We start from the raw sequence: 19247 nt of genomic DNA, 5'->3' as shown, positions 1-19247 counted from the left end.
TGTCTACCACTCCCTTGTGTGGCGCTCCGATGGCCTCCCACACCTTCGGAATAAAATCCAAACCCTTGCTGTGGCCCTTCAGGCCCTGCCCCTCAACTCTGCCCACCTCATTCTTCATCTCCCCCACTGTGCTCGCCCCACTCCTGCCACACCACCCTCGTTTGCCTTGACTACATGGAGCTCACTGCTGCCTCAGCACCTTTGCAGCAACTTATGGGGTTAGAGCCTTCTCAAGGTTTGGTCACAGGTTAAAATGGCCGTCAGAGAGGCCTGATCTGACCACTCCCACGTGAAGCAGCCCCCACCCCCATTTCTAATCAGCACTTTTTCATCTCCCGTCTTCCCTAGAGGACTCAAGCTGAAACTATGTATTCACTTGCTTCGTTACTCATTTACTCTCTTCAGGACACTACACCATGAAGGCAGGCAAAGACCGTGTCACGTTCACTGCTCTTAAAAATTCTCCAATGGCTCACTCTCAAAGTGACAGTACCATCCATGTGCCTCCCCAAATGGTGCTGCTAGTGGCCCCTGCTGCCCCCTCTCCTGTCACCCACTCACTGCCTGGTTGCCTGGGCCCTGCCTTGAAGGGCTATATTTTCTAGCTCTCAAACAGCCAGGCTCACTCCCACCACTCTCCGTCGCACCACCTCCTGACATCTTGTTTATTTACTTGTTTACTGTCTGTCTCCCTTGGAAGCTGAGGTTTCCAAAAGAGCTGGGAGTTGTGTCCATTTTGTCACTGCTTTGAGCCCAGCACTAATATCCTGCCTGGCCCATACAGATGCTCAATGAGGAATGAGTGAATGAATGAGTGAGCAAGTCTGGGGAGAAATAACCTGGTTAGTGGGGCAGGGTAACGAGGGAGAAGCCATTTCTCTCTTGAGCCTCCCTTTTCTCACCTGTAAAATGAGGATAAACAACAATCCCTACTTCACGGGTATTGAGGGCATGGCGGCACAGTGTGGGTGCTCAACAGATGTAAACTATTATTGTTGTTGCTATTTTTATTATTACTACTGTAGCGTAGTATCATTACCATTGTTATTATTACTATAGCGGTATGAACCCCTCTCTTACTCAAATGCCTCCCAAGGCTCAGTCTGAGTGAGCGCTCAGAGTGAGAAGTATCGTTAAAGTGTTACTGCTTTGAGTTTGGTCATAGGACAAGGATAATTCTTCACCGCGCTCTGAAGAGATGTGGCGGGGGGGGGAGGGGCGGGGATGAAACGGCGCGAGGTGAAGAGGGAGGGTTTTTAAAATCAGAGCGCGACCCACAGCCACCAGGAAGCGTCTTCCGCCTCCGCCCCCAGGGTCCCCCAGCCCCGCAGCCGCCGCACCTTCACCCGCTGCGCCTCGTTGATGCACTGCTGGTAGCTGCCAATGTAGAAGGCATTCTTCACGTCGAACAGCTCGTCCACCTCCCCGGAGCCTCCAGAGGCTGAGCAAGGAGCCGGAGGCGCCATGTCGCTGCCCTCTCACCCGCTACTCCCACTGAGAGACACGTCGGCCGGAAGGAGGGAGGTACCGCGGGGCACGCCGGGAAATGTAGTTTACTCGTTCCTCCCTAGAGATGAGCCAATGGGAGACTCAAACGTGAGTCAGAGGGGCGGGAGACGCAAGTGCGCCTCGCAGGGCATCTGTAATTCGATTCGATCCTGAGAGCCAACGGGATTCGGGGAAGAGTGGTAAGGATGTGGTAGAGGTTAGGAATGGCAGTGAGCTGCAGAGGGTGGGACCAGGCAGGAGGCAGATCCAGTAAACTGGAATGCTTTCCTGACGTCATCAACACGCGCCGGAAGCACGGCTCACACGGGTGCTTACATGGGACTGGCTGTGAGGATGGCTGGCTTCGCGGAGCTTGGGCTGTCATCCTGGCTCGTGGAACAATGCCGGCAGCTGGGTTTGAAGCAGCCCACGCCCGTGCAGCTCGGCTGCATTCCCGCCATCCTGGAAGGTGAGTGTGGCTAGGCCTCTTCTCCAGGAGGCGTCCCCGCTCCTGTCGCCTCACTTTGCCTTCTCGCAGCTTTTGCCCACGCCGGCCCCGTGAGGCGAAGGGCAGTCTTGGCCCTTACGGGCGATCCTGGGTTCCGGAGGCAGACTAGGCAGTGTCGGCGTTTAGGGTGTACGGCTGACTCGCCGTGTGTCCGCACCCAAGTGATGTAATCTCTGAAACTTTTATAGTCTCAGGGCACTGGGAGGGTTTGATGAATAACTAATAGATAGTACTGGGAAAATTCGGTAGAGCTTGGATTACTATCTCCATTTTACAAATGGAAACTGAGTCAAGATTACTGGTAAATCCACGGCTCTGGTCCCTAGACTGCTCTTCTCCCCACTCCTCTGGTCCAACCCAGTTTTGCCATTAAAGAGACGCCTTCAGGAAGCCTAGGATGTGACAAATTGAGGCATTAAATAAACAAGGATGAAGCAGTCAGTAGGGAGCATAGGATGCAGATTGGGGGGAGGACATTCTGGGTTTCCCAAGCCCTGATACCCCGGAAGGAGTCAAAACGAGGTCGTGGTTAGTAGCAGGCCTCTCATGTCAGATGGATGTGGGTTCCAGTCCAGCCTGATACTCACTGTCTGTGTATCCTGGGCAAATCTTTGAGACTTTGTTTCCTCTTCTGTTAAATGGGGATGATAATGGCCTCACCTTTCTAAAATGTGTCAGTTGCTCTAAATGGAAAGTTGTCAGAATGCCTGAAACGGAAAGAGCACAGGCCAGTACTGAGCATACAGTAATTGCTCATTAAATGTTAGCTGCTGTAAACTGTGCCCGATACAACACCTGTCTACACCTGTGACACTGCTTTGCCCTCTGCCCAGGTAGGGACTGCCTGGGCTGTGCCAAGACAGGCAGTGGCAAGACGGCAGCGTTTGTCCTGCCCATCTTGCAGAAGCTGTCTGAGGATCCCTATGGCATCTTCTGCCTCGTCCTGACACCCACCAGGTGAGCCCCCCAAAGCCCTTGTGGGTGAGTTAACCAGCTGTATTCTCTTGGGCAAGCGCCTTTACCTCTCTGAGCGCACTTTCCATGTGTGCAAGATGGAGACAGAAATTATGCCCACCTCTTAGAGGTGCTGAAGAATTAACAAGACAGTGTGTGAAAAGTTCTGAGCACAGGGCTTGACTCAGGGCAAGCAGGAAGGCCAGGAAGTAGGGACACAGGCAGAGAAAAGGCCTGGGTGGAGCTGGGGCTGGGGGCAGAGAGGAGAGGACTTGGACACTGACCAGCCCTGGGAGAGGGGGGACTGACACTTGGGTCTCAGGCTTTGATGACTGTGGTGTTGAGGCCATTGCTGAGGACGTGGGAAGAAGAAAGGCCAGTGTGGGTGGGACTGGCAGGGGACAAGCCATGGGCTGTTTGGGGACCCAGCCTAGTGAGAGGGCAGGGGCCACAAGGGGCCTCCAACACTCAGTATCAGAACCTTTGTTCAAAGGGGACTGGGAGCCTCGGAGGGTGTGTGAACAGGAGAAGTCCAGGCAGGAGGCCGTAGGGTGGAGATGGGAATGAGAGGCAAGCACAAAACCGCTATCTGACCCAGGCTGGCCCCTTCATGCCCACAGGGAGCTGGCCTACCAGATCGCAGAGCAGTTCCGGGTCCTGGGGAAGCCTCTGGGCTTGAAAGACTGCATCATTGTCGGCGGCATGGGTATGGGGGCCCCAGGGAGGCTCTGGGCATGGACCCTCTGCAGCCTCAGACCACCCAGCCCCACCTCTCGCCCTCCACCCACAGACATGGTGGCCCAGGCCTTGGAGCTCTCCCGGAAACCACATGTGGTCATCGCCACACCAGGGCGCCTGGCTGACCACCTCCGCAGCTCCAATACCTTCAGCATAAAGAAGATTCGCTTCCTGGTAAGTCAGCCTGGGGCCCTGATACATCCATGTGGGAAATGTGTGTCCCACAGGCCATCCAGCACCACGTTGGGAATGGCGACAAGAACAGCTAAGGAACCAACAAAAGGGAGCCTGTATTAGTAAAGATAGTTGGGGGCTGGGCCTCTCTGAGGAGGTGACATTGGAGCTGAGATGGGTGAGGGAGCAGGCCTTCAAGACCTAGAGGGAGAGTGCTCTAGGGCCCACATCTAAGACCAGGAAGGAGGCACACGGGGAAGGTGGGTTGAGCCCAGGCATGTAGTCAGGACTCGGACAGCGCCCTCACCCCAGATCCCTACCCACTGCTGCCGGCACGACAGGTGATGGATGAGGCAGACCGGCTGTTGGAGCAGGGCTGCACTGACTTCACCGTGGACCTGGAGGCCATCCTGGCAGCTGTACCGGCCCGCAGGCAGACGCTGCTCTTCAGTGCCACGCTGACCGACACGCTGAGGGAGCTGCAGGGCCTGGCCACCAACCAGCCCTTCTTCTGGGAGGCTCAGGCCCCGTGAGTCCATAGCCACGCTCCTGGGGGAGCAGGGCAGGCCGGGGGCCAAGTGGCGGTCACACCCAACAGAGGTTACTGCCCATGGGCAGGGTGGGTTATTGGCCTCACTCAACAGAAGGGGAAACAGGCCCGCCTGTCCCCAGTGTGCGCACAGTAGAACAGCTGGACCAGCGCTACCTGCTAGTGCCTGAGAAGGTCAAGGATGCCTACCTGGTCCACCTGATCCAGAACTTCCAGGACGACCACGAGGACTGGTCCATCATCATCTTCACCAACACATGCAAGTAAGCGTGGGCAGGCCTGCCTCTCCCGTCCCCCAGGCGTCCCTCCCATAGCCCTTCACGGAGGCCTGAGAGGTGGCCCAAGGTTGGAGGTATGAGGCATACAGACGGTCTCGGCACTCCGGGGCCTCTGCTCAGACCAGCAGTTTTGGAGGATGCACTCAAGGGGGCTCAGAGAGGTCAAGCAGTTTGCCAAGGTCACCCCTCCTGAAGGCAGAGCCAGGATTTGGGTTTCCTCAGACCTGCCTTTAACCGGAAGGGCTGAGGGCATCAGGCTCTCCCCAGGAGACCTCTGCAGCGGCTGAGAAGGCCCTGGAGCAGCCTGTTCGCTGTGGTCTCAGGATGTCAGTGAGGCCCAGCACATCAGCACCAACAGCTGGGGCTGTCCTCTCTGCAGACCCAGGGATTTCAAAATCCTTTGAGGCGTTTAGGGAGAGAGTCAAGGAGCTGTAGAGTAGCCTAGCCTGAGCCAGCGTAGAAGGGCAGTCCACGGCATGTGGAGGAGACCTCCTGACTGCTGCCCGCCAAGAATTTCTTGGCCACCAGAAGAGAAAAGTCTGGATGTAGGGCCCACTCTTGTTGGCTTAGGCCAGGGGAGGGGTCAGTGGTCAGGACACTGCACCGCGGCTTCTCCTTCCCCAGCTGTGCAGGGCCACCTACTTGGGGTCTCAGGGGTGGGAGGGCCAGGAGCGCCTTTCCAGGACCCCAGCGCTAGACGGGCTGACAGCACATCCTTCCTGCCAGGACCTGCCAGATTCTGTGCATGATGCTGCGCAAATTCAACTTCCCCACCGTGGCTCTGCATTCCATGATGAAACAGGTGAGGCGCTGGGCGGCCCCACAGATCCCCTCACCCGCCAGCCTGGCCCTGGGGACTTCTCCCAGCCTCAGGGCTTTTGCCCAGGCCCTTTCCTCTGCCTGGAACACTCTTCCTGCCACCTGTCTGCCCCAGTCTGGCCTCCTCAAGGTCATCTCCCTCACTGGACTGTGTGCCGCTTGAGGGCGGAGACTGTCCTGGCCTCTGCCCCGTCCCCAGGCCTCACACAGTAAGCGCTCAAACGTTTGTTGAGATGCTGCCTCACACACACCCCCACCCCCAATTCTCTCCCCAATCCGGCACAGAAAGAACGCTTTGCCGCCCTGGCCAAGTTCAAGTCCAGCATCTACCGGATCCTGATCGCGACGGATGTGGCCTCCCGGTGAGCAGCTCCAGGGTACCCCCTTCCCCATGACGCCCCCCACAGAAGGGCCAGAGGGAGAGACTGGCTTCGGGCATGGGTCAGGCAGCCTCAGCTTCACTGCTGAGCGACCTTGGGCGAGTCCCAACCTCAGTTTCCCCACATGGACAGAGGTGCCGACCGACCTCTCTCTCCAGGGGCCTGGACATTCCCACGGTGCAGGTGGTCATCAACCACAACACCCCCGGGCTCCCGAAGATCTACATCCACCGAGTCGGCCGGACAGCCCGTGCAGGTGAGCAGACAGGGCGGGGCGGCCTTTGGGCACCCGCCCCTCCTGCCTGCCCGCACCATGAGGAGCCAGAGTCACAAGCGGGTGGGACACGGGAGGGCTACAGGCCACGGGTGAAAGACACCAGAGGCAGCACTTGCAAGTTGGGGGAATCGTCCTTTCGAAACCGTAGGTGGGGATGCTCTGTCTTCTCACCCCCGGCAGCACTAACAGCGACACGTGCTGTCCCATGGGGACGCGGCGCACACCGGCCCCATCCCCACCACTCCCTGTTGCCTCACGCCAGGCCCCTTTACCCGTCAGGGCTGCCCATCCACGCCCAGCAGCAAATAGGTGTACAAGTCCTGGTGGGTATGACGCTGCCCTGTGGGATTTGGCGTCCATGCTCAACCCCTCGCTGTGACTCTGGCTAGGAGCCAAGGATGCATCCTGTCTGCTCCCCAGCCCCACCCAGGAGGGGCACGGAGCCCAGGAGATTTCCTCACACCTGGAGTGGGCAGAGATACGGTTTCTGGGGCCAGACTGGGCCTGGCCCTTCTCTCCTGCCCTGTGGCCTCAGGAAGGTCACATCAGCTCTCTGGGCCCCCACTGCCTCATCCACCAATGGGTAATAAGAAGGTGACACCTGTTTGGGGCTGCTCCGAGGGTCATGGGCCTGGTCAGCTGCCGGTGCTGTTCCAGCACTAGTCGCTGTCACAGGAACGGGGAATGGAGAAAGTGGTGTGCAGAGATCTGAGCTGAAGCCTGTCTGGGCTTATTGCTGACAGAACTTGGCCTGGGCTCCCTGGCGGCCACACCAAAATGGGAAATCAGCCATATCACCTGTATAAGGCCAAGCTGGCAGGAGAGCTGCCTCTCCCTGGAGTCCTGCAGCTCCCCTGGGACGGACCTGCCTACTACGCAGAGGTCAGGCAGGGGGCTGAGCCCTGACACCCTGAGCTTCGTTCATTTCCACTCACTCACTCACCCACCGAGCTCCTGTACTGTTCCCCTCGATTGAGAGGAGCCCTGAGCTGCCTGCTGGTCAGGACCTGCTTCTACTGGCCGTTTGTCCTGGCCTCCAGCACACAGCCTGGGTGTGTCCCCGCAGGGCGGCAGGGACAGGCCATCACGCTGGTGACACAGTATGACATCCACCTGGTACACGCCATCGAGGAGCAGATCAGTGAGTGGAGGGGCAGAGGAGGAGAGGGGAGGGGAGGCGGGTGCTTCTGGGTGAGATGCCACTCAACCCTATCAGACACCCGCTAGCCTGCTGACATGAGCAGGCTTAAACTGCGCTTTCCTTCTTATGCAACCCTCAGAGAAGTTTCTTTTGCCCAGTTGTTGAAACAGAAGTTCTGCAATGGCCTTGAGCAGCTGAAAGCCGCATCTGGTGGGAAGGGACTTTGGTTTTTCAGACCAGAGTATGTGGGTGGTCCCTGTGGATGAGTCAGAAGCCCCAGGGCTGGGGCCTGGGCATGTTTGAAAAACCCCCTTGGGTGGTTTAATGTGTAGCCAAGACCGAGAACCTCTGGGGCACCTCCAGTCACTGCACAGACTGTCCTAAGATTCAGAAATGTCTTGACTTTAAAGGACACTGTTTCCAGGAAAAAAAAGAAAATATCCCTAGTCAAATTCATAGTATTGCTAACAACAAAAAAAGAGCAGTCCATACCTTCCTTGGGTCTGAAATCTTAGATCTTGCCCACCTGATCCTTATCTGCAATGGCCCTGGATGGCCTTGCATGCCCTACTACACAGGGAACTCACTACATAGCTGAAATTCCTCTCCATGTCGTGCCTGCCCCCCCGTGACCCCGCTGTCCCCACAGAGAAGAAGCTGGAGGAGTTCTCGGTGGAGGAAGCTGAGGTGCTACAGATCCTCACACAGGTCAACGTGGTGCGGAGGGAGTGTGAGATTGTGAGTGTCGGGGAAGGGGCTGGTCCTCGGGGGCCCAGGGTGCTTCCTGCAAGATGGTGACCCCCAAGACGGCCTCTCCCTCCCCCCCCAGAAACTGGAGGCAGCCAACTTTGATGAAAAGAAAGAGATTAATAAGCGGAAGCAGATGATCCTGGAGGGGAAGGTGAGGGCTGAGCCGGCGGTGGAGTGGGCGTGGGGCACAAGCTTCCCCGCGGATGATCAACTTAGCCACCTTCCGGTCCTCCCCATGCCAGGATCCCGACCTGGAGGCCAAGCGCAAGGCCGAGCTGGCCAAAATCAAGCAGAAGAACCGGCGCTTCAAGGAGAAAGTGGAGCAGGCACTGCAGCGGCAGAAGGCCAGCGGGTCTGGCCACAGGGGGTGTCCATCCGGGGCCCAGCCTGAGGCCTGCTTGTCCCCAGCACCCGCTCAGGGCCCGGCCTGAGTTCCACACGACCCCCGTCTGACCGGCCTGGGATGCCCTCATCCAGCTGAAGGTTGGAGGGTCCTCCCCTCGGGATAATCCCGCCTCCCAGTCTGCCCAGTCCCCCTCAGCAGAGCCCACGGACACCCACGTGCGGTGCGCAGCCCTCCACCCCACCCTGCAGCCCCTGGCGGCCCCTCCTCAGAACCTTGGCCAAGAGGCAGGCTGCAGAGGAGGAAAGAACGCTATGAGGTTGGGCCCAAGTCCACGTACAGCGACCCCAACCCAGGGTCCCCCTGGGGGTGCCGTGGGGCCCCAGAGCGAAGGTGTGTCGCTTGCAGGAGATGCTCAATAAATGAGTCTTGACTTCCCCAGTCTGACTCTCGGTGGGGGCAGAGGGTATGACTGCCTGTACTTCTCAAGTCTCCCAGAACACCGCTTACCACCCCCCACCCCCCAGGTCTCCTTTCCTGTCGGGCCAGGCCCAAAGCTTTGAACTGCAGTGCTGACCATTCCAGCCGAGTGACCTTGGGTTGGTGAAGCCCCTTATATGGGCCTTGGTTTCTTCATCTGGAAAATGGGCATAGCAACCACTCTGCTCTGCAAACGCAGATGTTTTGGTGAGATCCCTCCCATGCCCGGTGAACACAGCCATGTGCTAGGTAGGACCTTCCCCTCCTGCCCACCTGCTTGCATTCGGGGTTTGTGGCCAGAGCGAAAAACCCCAAATGTGGGGGGTTTTGTGGGGGGAGTCCTTAGCCAGGGTCCACCTTAGTCCAAACTGGTCCAGACAACATGGGCAGAGCCCAGGAAGACGGGGCAGCAGAGCCATGTGGCCTGGGCATGGCCCTGAGGCTTCCTGAGCCTCCCTCCCATCTCTGGCTTACCAAACCCCACACGGACTGAGGGCAGAGGGTCCAGTGACGGCGACTAGGTACCTAGGTGCTCACACGCCACACACACAGCCACGCTTAGAAATGTAATTTGGGCACCAGCACGTGCCCTGGGGAGTCTAGAAATTCTACACGATGAAGAGCTCAAAAACAGCCCATGAGCTGTGAACAGCCAGGGCCGGCTGGAGTACTGTGGACAGGGCCTCCCCAGGCTGAGTCGGGCCCCAGTCCCTGCCAGGGGGAATGGCCCACCGTGCCGCCTGCGGCCTGGCCCGTGCCCCAGGCGGGAATCGTTCATGTAAAACTAGCTCCCGCAGGCCCCTGCTCCCACGTAGACCCAGAGGCCGGACTCAGGGCGTGCCCTCGGCCAGGCGGGCCAGGCCCTCCCGCAGCTCGCTCAGCTCAAACAGCCTGACGTCCAGCAGCTGCGCGGCCCGGCCCACCTCGGCCCGTGCCCGCTCCCGCTCTACCCGTGCCTCCTCCAGGCTGCGCTCCGTTGCCCGCAGCTGGTGCTCCAGCTCCGCGTTTCGGGTCTCCAGTTCCTGCAGGGAGAGGGCAAGCAGGGTTGGGGGCCCCAGCAAGTCTCAAGGGCCCAGCATCTGAATGCTATCCCCACAGCCTCCACTCTGGGCCAAGCCCTCTCTGTCTCCTGGCCTCCTCCCTGCCACCTCTACCCAACACGCTCCCTGGTCCCCTGATTGGAACATCATTGAAATGACCACATTCCTCTTCTGCTCAAGACCCTCGTCACCCATCATGCTGGGAATGAAATCCATACCCCTCCTCGCTCATTCCAGCCCACGCTTGCTGGCTTCCTTGTGGTTCCTTGAACATACTTTCTCCCCACCTCAGGGCCTTTACATATGCTGTGCACTCTGCCCAGGAAACAACAGGGAGCATTCCCCCAACCTCTCTCTCTTCGGGGGCACCAGCTCCTTTAACTTCTCCCTCCTGCTGGACTCACAGGACATGCTTGAACGTTTCTCAGATAAAGTCTTCAGTGAGGGCCAGGCCAGCACCCCTGGGTACAAATGCAAGCTCCTGACCTCAGGCTGGGAATGTGTGAGGATTTGATGGGGTCAAGAATGAAGATTCAACAGAGACTCAGAAACTGCTTGTTGAATGAATGGAAGGAGATGAAACATTGTACTAATAACCATGTTTTATAAACCACCCACTGTGATTCAGTCCTTCCATGCACCTGGTCATCCAAATCCTTCACAACCTTAGATGTCTTCCTGACTCCATTTATAGGTGAAGAAACTGAAGCTCAGGGAGGCACATAGCTGCCCAGAGCCCACTAGGTAGGGAAGATGCCAGGTCTGTCCTATATCAGAGGCTGGCTGCCATGGGTGGTCACCCCCACCCTGCCTCACAGCAACCGCACACACCTGCACCTTCTGCTGCGTCTCCTCACGCTCGGCGCTGTCTGGGGCCTCACGGGGACCACCAGTCTGGCTCTTCAGCGTCTGGATCTCCTAATGGAGAAGTTCCCAGAATCTGTTCTGAGAGTCCTGGCCCCCCCATGGGAGATCAGGGAAGGCAGGGCCCGAGGAAACACAAACGCTTACAGACAGGCTCACACACCTGGTCCTTAGTTTGCACTAGTGCCTCCAGCTGCTCCAGCGACTGGCCCGGTCCCTCCTTCTCACTGACTGTGGGTGGCTCGGTGGTGGCAGCCTGGGCCTCCAGCTCAGCCACCTGTGCAGACAGGAAGGTCAGCCCCTGACGCCCCAGCCTGTACTCTCCTGATCCCTGGGGAATATGCCTGACCAGCCAAGCCCATGACTGGGCACTAACCCCTTCTGGTTGGGGCTACCACCCCGCCTCTGGCAGGTAGGTCTTTAGGGTCTGACAACCCTCTGAGGCTGACGTTATTTCAGACCCATACTACAGAACAAGAAACTAAGGCTCAGGGAAGTGATTTGCCGAGATCACACAGCCAGCCAGGGAACCCAGTACAGATAGGAGGCAGGGGCTTCACAGTGGTCCGGGCCACTTGGGGTCTCTGGGAGGGAGGGGCTTCCTCACCCGCTGTCGCAGCCTCTCGGCCTCTGCGCGCTGGGCCTCCAGCTGCTGCCTCCACTGGGCGGCGGCGGCGTTGGCCTCTCGCAGGGCGCCAGCCAACTTGTTGTTACTGTCCTGCAGCGCGAAGAACTCGGCCTCCCACTGCACCTCGCCCACCGAGCTGCGGGGACGCTGGAGTCGGCAGAGGGCAGGGCGGGGCCTCACTGGGCCTGAGGCAGGGCGAGGGAGGTGCTGGGCTGGGGGCGGGGTTATGGGCGGGGTCAAGATACCTCGGGACTAGGGGGTGGGGACGTCCCGGGGAGGAGGAGTCTTGCCGGGGGTGGGGTCAAAGTAGGCGCTTTGGTGTCAGTTCAGTGAGACACAGTCGGAAGGCCAAGCAGGATCAGCCCACGGGATGTGGACAGAACAAAGTGGGTGGGGAGGCACCCGTGGGTTTAGAATTAGCCGGGGGAGATGTGGACAGGCCAGGGTTAGCCCCGAGGAATGGATGAGGCAGGAGCGGGGTCGGCTCTGGAAGGGGCACAATCTGGATGTCTCCTCTCCTACCACAGGCCTTGGGTCCAGTGTCAGATCCCGCCGCTTGAACAAGTCCCTACAGTTTCTGAGAACTTCCTCTCTCTTCTTCCCCCACCCTTCGTTCTGCCACGCCCCTGTGCCCCGCCCTACCCCCCTCACCCCTCGGACAGCATCTTTCTGAGCCGCTCGCGCTCAGCGGGGCCGGGAGCGTCCGCGCTCTGGCTGCGGAATAGCTTCTCATCGCCGGGGCCGTTGGAGCTGACGAGGGGGCTCGGGGGCACCTAAGAGCATGGGTAGAAGTGAGGGCACAGTAAGGGCTGATGCTACTTGGGTCGTGACTGAGGGCAGGAGGTCCTTCCCAGCAATGGGATCTGACTGCTCCTTTCCCCTCCTCACCCACCACCCATGGCTCCCGATGGCCCCTTTCTGGGCCCTGCCCCCCACCTTGCCTGCTGGGCTCTCGCCAACCCCCAGGAGCAAACCTGATGCAGGCTAGCCTAAACCCCGGGAGATACTCATAATCTGCAAAGCGGGGAGCAATCTGAAACCTCCATGCTGTTCCCTCAGAGCAATGACCTCCCCTGGGGCCAAATTTCAACATCCATTTAAAATCCCTACAGGAAACTCACTCCATCAGGCTAAATTCATTATGAATCCACCTGCTGCCTGGACCAACCTACTTTTTCATCTCCTTAATACCTGTGCACAGCCCTGGGCCTGGCACACAGTATGTGGTCAATAAATGATGCTGAGGGGCTTCCCTGGTGGTCCAGCGGGTGGGACTCCGTGCTCCCAATGCAGGGGGCCCGGGTTTGATCCCTGGTCAGGGAATAGATCCTGCATGCATGCCCCAACTAAGAGTCTGCATGCCGCAACTAAGAAGCCCGCATGCCGCAGCGAAGATCCCACGAGCTGCAACTAAGACCCGGTGCAGCCAAAATGAATGAATAAATAAATAAATAAACATTAAAAATAAACAAATAAATGATAATGAATAAGTTAATGGGGGGAAAACACCCAGGGACAGTTTTTTACTCTGCCGCTCTACTTAGCCATTTCAACTTCCACATTTCAACTCTGTCCTGTGAGCTGGTTTTCTGGCCTTCCTTGATCTAACATTTGGACAGCCTATGACACGCTCCCATGCCACCCACAGCCCTCTTCCATGGTCCTTGCCATGGACCTAGTTTTTTACATCATCTGTGAGCATTTGGTCCTGGGAACCCGCACAGCACCTAGACCCCCCAATATCAGTTGAGCTCCTGGCATGCATGGGACAGGGAGTGCTGACCTGGTGGGCAGTGAGCCCCAGGGCTGGACTGGTGAGCTCTCCCCCATCCTGAGATTTCTCCCGTGCCAGCCTCGCTGCTTCCTTCACTTCCTGGAACTTCTCAGCAAACTGAGGAATGGGGGGCAGGAACAGACAGTCAACAAACTCCCAGCCCCCTCCCCCAGGGTCCCACCACATTAGCTCCACCCAAGGCCAGCTCTGTCGCTTTGGAAGGAACTTTAGAATTGAGTGAATCCCCTCCTCTCATGAACTGGAAGAGTGGGAAGTAGGCTTGGAAAACGATGCCCAATGAACAGAGTGGGTGTCAGGATGGGGGGTGGGTGGGATGTTCATGGAGGTGTATCACATTGACCCATCTTGAGAAAGGGACCCCCTTTCCCTCTCAACCAGGATTATTTCAGCAAGGAGAGCCTCAGGTGGGTGCTAATCTGTCTTTCATTTCCAGCTAGGGTAGGATACACTTTTCTTTTTTCATTTTATAATAAATTTCCTTAGCTTGAAAGTAATTTGGGCTTCCCTGGTGGCGCAGTGGTTGAGAGTCCGCCTGCCGATGCAGGGGACACGGGTTCGTGCCCCGGTCCGGGAAGATCCCACATGCCGTGGAGCGGCTGGGCCCGTGAGCCATGGCCGCTGGGCCTGCGCGTCCGGAGCCTGTGCTCCGCAACGGGAGAGGCCACAACAGTGAGAGGCCCACGTACCACAAAAAAAAAAAAAAAGAAAGTAATTTTTTAAAGAAACATATTTACAGACATACAGCCACTTGATTTGTGAAAAGGGGCCAGTGCAATTCATTGGGGGTTGGGGGGGGGTAGATGTTTTTTTCAAAAAATGGCCCAAGAGCAACTGAATACTCATGTGGGAAAAAAATACTCCTACTTTAAACCTCCGGTAGAAATTAATTCAAAGATCTAAATTTGAAAGGAAAACTAATGCTTCTAGAAGAAAAGCGAAGAGAAGCATCATGAACTCAACAGGATTCAGAGAGGACGAACCATACAGGGAAACAATGGATAAGACAATACTGAACTCTAGAAACAGCAGAGGGTGGAGGGAGGCGATAAAGAAGGTAATGCCAGGGGTGCGGGGAAGCACCCAGCCCATCCTAGGCACCCAGAGAGGGGCAGGGTGTGTCCGAAATCAGAGCAGGCGGCCAACAGAGCTGGAATGTGAACCAGAGAACTGGGAAGGAGCTACTGGCTTGTCCAATTCTGTAGGCCCATTCTGCAGCTGGGAAGATGGAGGCCCAGCATCTGTCCAGGGTCCCCCAGTGCACCCAAGAGGAGACCCAGCCCCAGCCCCATTCCTCCCACCATGTATCCCTGCAGGCCCACCTGAGTCAGATGCTGCTCAGAAGCAAAGCCAAGGCCATAGACGGTGTTGGCGCGACTGTCTGCCCACTGCCCGAACTTCTGGGAGGTTTTGGTAAATGTCATGTTGGGGGTGACAGTGCTGTTGATGATGGCCTGGGGAAGGCAGTGGGGAGAAAAGTTCCCAGGTGATGGGACTGGTAATAATGAATGTGAAACCCCCAGGGGTATAGCTTTGTATCAGCACCTCAGAGGTCCTTGGTCTGAGCCATTTCAGGAGGAAGACTGAGACCCAGAAAGACTCAGGGTACTCCCCCGGCCCCCAAGGCACACAGCAAGGAAGCGACTGAACCAGGCTTGTCCCTGGGATCCTTGGCACCTGCCACCCCACCCAAGCCCCACCAGGACCTTGGCACCCCCAAGGCTGATGATTCGATAGACGTTGCGGGTAGCATCGTAAAAGTAGGAGACAGTGAGTGCGTGTTTCCCCGCGGGGATCCAGTTCCGCTTGGTGGCTGGGTCGATCTGGAATACGTGCGCCCGTGTGCTGAAGATGGGCTGCTCCCTGCATGGAGACAGGGTGTTCAGCGGGGGCCAGGCACCAGCCCCCCAGGGGACTCACGGCCAAGCTTTGGTAGAAGCAGGGGCTCACCTGGCTGTGGACATTGGTCAGGCTTGTCTGGGTGGGCTCCAAGGGACAGCCAGGGGGATGGTAGGAACTGCTGGCTTGGCCTCTGGGGGGACAGGAGGTTTGTGAGTGTCCCCCCAGACCAGGCTGAGGGAGGCCAAGCATGTCCAGCCCCAGGACCCACTTCCAAGTACACCATTCATAGAACTTCAATCCAAAAGTGAGGGAATCACTCAGCAAAAAGACCCCAACTCTCTCCATTGGGAGGAAGCTCTTGCAACACCCTGGGCAGGAGACGGCCTCTGATAGGAGCCAGGTGGCATCTAACAGCCCAGCATATACCTCACATCTTCCTGGTTACCGGACCCCCAGTGAAGTCTTCTCAATCTCTGGGCTGGGTGGAGAAGGCCAAGGTGGCCAACTCCTGTTCAGTACTTCCTGACACTTTCGTCCATCACTCCTCAAAGCAGGGCCTCCATCAAAAAGTGGGGCATTGGGCTTCCCTGGTGGCGCAGTGGTTGAGAGTCCGCCTGCCGATGCAGGGGACATGGGTTCGTGCCCCGGTCTGGGAAGATCCCACATGCCGCGGAGCGGCTGGGCCCGTGAGCCGTGGCAGCTGAGCCTGCGCGTCCGGAGCCTGTGCTCCGCAATGGGAGAGGCCACAACAGTGAGAGGCCCGCGTACCGCAAAAAAAAAAAAAAAAAAGTGGGGCATTGACAAGTGCCTACTGGGAGACCAGTCCCCCACTGTACCCACAAAGAGACCCCTCAGCTTCCACTGTAGGGCAGAGGCACACCTTGGAGTCGAAGTCCAAATCCCCAGGGAGCCTCCAGCCTAGTTAAAAAGACAAGATGTGGCTGAACAGGTCTACCGTGGTGCCCACCCATCACCACTCAATCCCAATACCATGGGGCTGGGTGGGATCCAGGTCCACGAGGGACCTGGGGGATGGGAGGAGGCAAACTAAGGGAAGGGAGGCCCGGACTCGGTAGCCTCCGTGGTCAGAGGGGGGAATGCCCCCCCACTCTGTCCGTCCCGGGCAGCTGCTGTCCCGGTGACAGGGTCTGAAACCGGAGCCCCTGGGTGGGGGAGGGGCAGAGACTTTGGCCGGGGTTGGGGGTGGGTCCTGGGTCGAGCCAGGGTTCCGGGGCGCAGGGGTCCTAGAAACTCAGGCCCTCCTGCCCGGACGTTCCTGCAGCGGATGTTCCTGCAGCGACTTGCGGCATTGGGAAAAGTTACTCACCAACTAGTCATGCGCCTCGGACGCTGCCGGCCGCCGGGCTCCAAAGGGGAGCCCGACTCCGCCCGGTGTCCGGGATCCACAAGCGCGTGCGGGGGCGAAGCCCCACCCCAGGAGCCCCAGTCCAGGGGATCTGATATTCAGTCGGGATCGAGTTCCCAGGGTCAGGACCAGGGTGCCCTATGCGCGCCCCAACTTCGGGAAGAGCCGCCCCCGACCCTGGAACTTCCAGGATCCCTGCAACTCCCCCCCGCCACTCCGGGTCCAGAACTTCGGGGACACGTTATCTATCTCCTGCAACCGCAGGTCCAGAGCTTAGAGGATCCTCCGCGCTGTTCCTGACTCCTGAACTTCGGGGACGCCCCTGCTACCCTTCCAACCCCGGGTCCTGAATTTCGGGGTTCCCTCGCGTCACCCCTCCACCCCAGGTCCGAAACGTCGGAGACATCTTCACAGCCTCCTCCAATGACGGGTCCGGAACTTCGGGAACCGCTCGCACTGTCCCCTCCCCGACCCCGACTCCGGAACTTCGGGGTCCCCGCGCCCTCTCAAGCCCTGGAACTTGGGGGCTCCCCCAGCTGCCCCCAGCCTCCGTATCCGGAACTTCTGGACCCCCAGCGCCCTCTCCCCGGCCCTGGAACTTCGCGGCCCCCCGCGCCCCCAGCGCTGGCTCAGCTGGCCGGGCTCACCCTGCCGGCTCGGCGCCCCGCAAGTGTCCGGGCGCTAGGCGGGTGCGGCCCCGCGGCGCTGACTCCCCGCAGACGGGCGCCCCGCTTGCTCGCTGGCTCCGGGGCCCGCGCCCTCCGCGCCGCCCTCCGCACCGCCCGCGCCTTTGTCTGCGCCGCCGCCGCCGCCGCCCGCGCCGTCTCCGGTCCCATCGCGGCGAGTCCCGACGCGGCCGCCGCCCGCCCCGCCTCCCCGGGCCGCCGAGGCCGCCCCGCAGCGCCCCCTGCCGGTGGCAGAGGGGGGAGAGGGAGAAGGAGGGGCGCGAGCAGGGAGGAAGGGGGGAGGATTGGGGACGAGAGGTTAAGAAGGGTGCGGAAGGGAACAGGGAATGGGGTGGAGACGGAGACCCAGACCTAGAGACAGAGAGATGGAGGAGAGAGGCAGAGACACAGGAGACAGACAGACGTAGGTGGACAGAGGAGAATGTGGCCTCATCCTCTCTTCAAGGGGGGCCCTGACCCTCGGGGCCTCTGCTGCTTTTGCCCGTGATGGGGAATCAGGTTCCTCTTCACCCGATGGGAGTTCAGGGGCAGGGCACATCTGCTGCCTTGGTGGGCCCAGGCGCCTGCACACAGTAGCTTCTCAGTGGCTGTATCCAGAAAATGAAAGAGACCTCAGCAGAGAGGGGGCTGGAAGATGAGAGAGAGGCAAACAGTAGGCACTTAATGGGGATTGATCCCATGTCACCTGCTCAGAATCCCTCCTGCCTGCTCTCCCACCTCACCCTGATCCCCAGGTTGGGGCTTCTGTCTACCTCGGGGCTTCTGTGTTCCCTAAAACAACTGTAACAATGCTGATGAGGTTGGATTAGGATTATCGTTGCTGTGTTATAGGGTCCCCAAATCCAGGTGGAGGGAATGTCAGTGTCCACTTGCCACCAAATGGGTGGATTGCCTGGAGGTCCACAGGCCCAGGTTTGCCACCTCTGGTCAGCGGGAGTCCACCCCTTCCTACACTTGCTGGCAGATGGTCCTTTTAGAACCGAGCCAGGATCTCCTGGTCTGAGCCTGCCTGTGGAGCCCACTTTTCACTTTTCAGTCCTGTATCTGCCCTTTCTCTGGAGACACACAGTGTCTCCAAAGTCACAGAGTGCCATCGTGTTCATGGACAGAGGCACCAGGGCTCCTCAGAACCAAGCCCTGCACTTCCCTGAAGCTCTGACTCACATGCCAGGTTTTTGCTTTTCCTCTCCTCTACCTCCTTTCCCTGTTCTTGTCTGTGTGTTTCCAACAAGAATCGCAGTCTGAGCCTGCCTGTGGAGCCCACTTTTCACTTTTCAGTCCTGTATCTGCCCTTTCTCTGGAGACACACAGTGTCTCCAAAGTCACAGAGTGCCATCGTGTTCATGGACAGAGGCACCAGGGCTCCTCAGAACCAAGCCCTGCACTTCCCTGAAGCTCTGACTCACATGCCAGGTTTTTGCTTTTCCTCTCCTCTACCTCCTTTCCCTGTTCTTGTCTGTGTGTTTCCACCAACAAGAATCGCACATCTGGGCTGGTAGCTTCCTTCAAATTACCTTTAGGTGAATCCCAGGTCATGTCATTTCCAGAGACTTACTCCCAGGCCAAGATCTGAGTTTTCCTCCCTCCAGGCCTTTGCCCAAGCTGTTTCTTCTACCTAGAATGCCCTTCCCAAAGGCATATATTCTGTTTTGTCCTTCCAGGCTCAGCTCCACTGCCCCCTCGCCTCCTGGAAGCTTCTCTAACTATCCTGGGTTTGGAAGGGATATCACCCACCCCTGTTCCACCACCCCATCCCTTTCTGTGGGATCCCTGATCTATTTATTTGTTCGATTGTGGCCAGAGCTGGCCCATCCTGGAGCCCCAGCCTCACTCAGCATGAGAGGAACTATCACTCCAGCTAGGAAAACAGAGCTGCAGACTCAGTTTCCCCAGTTGCCTTTAACTTCACACGGCATCTGCATAAGCAAAGGATTTGGCTTCGCTCTCAGGCCCGTAGCCACAAAACGCTTGAACACTGTAGGGGACAAAGAAAATACCGTCTGTTCTGTGCAAAGAATGACTTTTCCTTATTACCGAAAAAAAAAAGAAAATTTAAAAATTAAAATTAAAAAAAATGTAACTGGAAAGGTGCCGGCAGAGCCAAGGCTTCTGGAAGCTGCTCGGTGTGTGCTGAGTGCTGGCTGGCTGT

At 58.2% G+C, this 19247-nt stretch overlaps 2 protein-coding genes and 1 long non-coding RNA gene across 6 annotated transcripts; 1 reads left to right on the top strand and 2 right to left on the bottom strand.

The window, feature by feature from the left end:
* The first annotated feature begins 1809 nt into the window (after positions 1 to 1809).
* DDX49 (DEAD-box helicase 49) lies at positions 1810 to 8854 on the top strand. Of its 2 annotated transcripts, none has more exons than XM_007116945.4 (13): positions 1810 to 1957; positions 2834 to 2953; positions 3571 to 3656; positions 3741 to 3862; positions 4204 to 4391; positions 4535 to 4675; positions 5417 to 5492; positions 5795 to 5871; positions 6048 to 6145; positions 7233 to 7307; positions 7957 to 8045; positions 8137 to 8208; positions 8300 to 8854. In XM_007116945.4, the coding sequence occupies exons 1-13, from the start codon at positions 1890 to 1892 to the stop codon at positions 8486 to 8488; spliced, it is 1401 nt and encodes a 466-aa protein (XP_007117007.2). In that variant the 5' UTR covers positions 1810 to 1889; the 3' UTR covers positions 8489 to 8854. The 2 variants fall into 2 exon arrangements, with proteins under 2 accessions (XP_007117007.2, XP_007117006.3); XM_007116944.3 differs by having other exon boundaries at positions 2830 to 2953.
* LOC102977282 (uncharacterized) lies at positions 1969 to 4239 on the bottom strand. 2 transcript variants are annotated; one of them, XR_003678185.1, is made up of 4 exons: positions 4183 to 4239; positions 3835 to 3953; positions 2584 to 2703; positions 1969 to 2388 (listed from the first exon to the last, which is right to left on the bottom strand). It is a non-coding gene; the product is annotated as an uncharacterized lncRNA (long non-coding RNA). The 2 variants fall into 2 exon arrangements; XR_003678184.1 differs by having other exon boundaries at positions 1969 to 2703.
* A 553-nt stretch (positions 8855 to 9407) lies between the features above and the next one.
* On the bottom strand, positions 9408 to 17234 carry HOMER3 (homer scaffold protein 3). 2 transcript variants are annotated; one of them, XM_024133992.3, is made up of 10 exons: positions 17060 to 17234; positions 15155 to 15236; positions 14911 to 15067; positions 14527 to 14658; positions 13196 to 13303; positions 12064 to 12185; positions 11392 to 11548; positions 10948 to 11061; positions 10752 to 10838; positions 9408 to 9902 (listed from the first exon to the last, which is right to left on the bottom strand). In XM_024133992.3, exons 2-10 carry the CDS (start codon positions 15166 to 15168, stop codon positions 9711 to 9713), a joined length of 1083 nt encoding a protein of 360 aa, XP_023989760.1. In that variant the 5' UTR covers positions 15169 to 15236; positions 17060 to 17234; the 3' UTR covers positions 9408 to 9710. The 2 variants fall into 2 exon arrangements, with proteins under 2 accessions (XP_023989760.1, XP_028339605.1); XM_028483804.2 differs by lacking the exon at positions 17060 to 17234 and adding an exon at positions 16374 to 16434.
* Positions 17235 to 19247: the final 2013 nt, after the last annotated feature.

The sequence above is a fragment of the Physeter macrocephalus genome, unplaced genomic scaffold, assembly GCF_002837175.3.
Source record: "Physeter macrocephalus isolate SW-GA unplaced genomic scaffold, ASM283717v5 random_72, whole genome shotgun sequence".
Taxonomy (NCBI): Eukaryota; Metazoa; Chordata; class Mammalia; order Artiodactyla; family Physeteridae; genus Physeter; species Physeter macrocephalus.
Note: the sequence above shows the minus strand (reverse complement) of the source record. Positions and strands in the feature narration are given on the sequence as shown.

Bases quoted from the DNA above. Each gene is read 5' to 3' on its own strand.
- DDX49 (XM_007116944.3), top strand. From the start codon at position 1,825: ATGGGACTGGCTGTGAGGATGGCTGGCTTCGCGGAGCTTGGGCTGTCA. The intron at 4,676-5,416 runs GTAAGCGTGGGC...CCTTCCTGCCAG, and splicing joins ATCTTCACCAACACATGCAA to GACCTGCCAGATTCTGTGCA. The intron at 8,046-8,136 runs GTGAGTGTCGGG...CTCCCCCCCCAG, and splicing joins TGCGGAGGGAGTGTGAGATT to AAACTGGAGGCAGCCAACTT.
- HOMER3 (XM_024133992.3), bottom strand. The intron at 14,659-14,910 runs GTCCTGGTGGGG...TGCCTTCCCCAG, and splicing joins TCAGCCTTGGGGGTGCCAAG to GCCATCATCAACAGCACTGT. The intron at 9,903-10,751 runs GTGTGTGCGGTT...CTCTCCCTGCAG, and splicing joins AGACGCAGCAGAAGGTGCAG to GAACTGGAGACCCGAAACGC.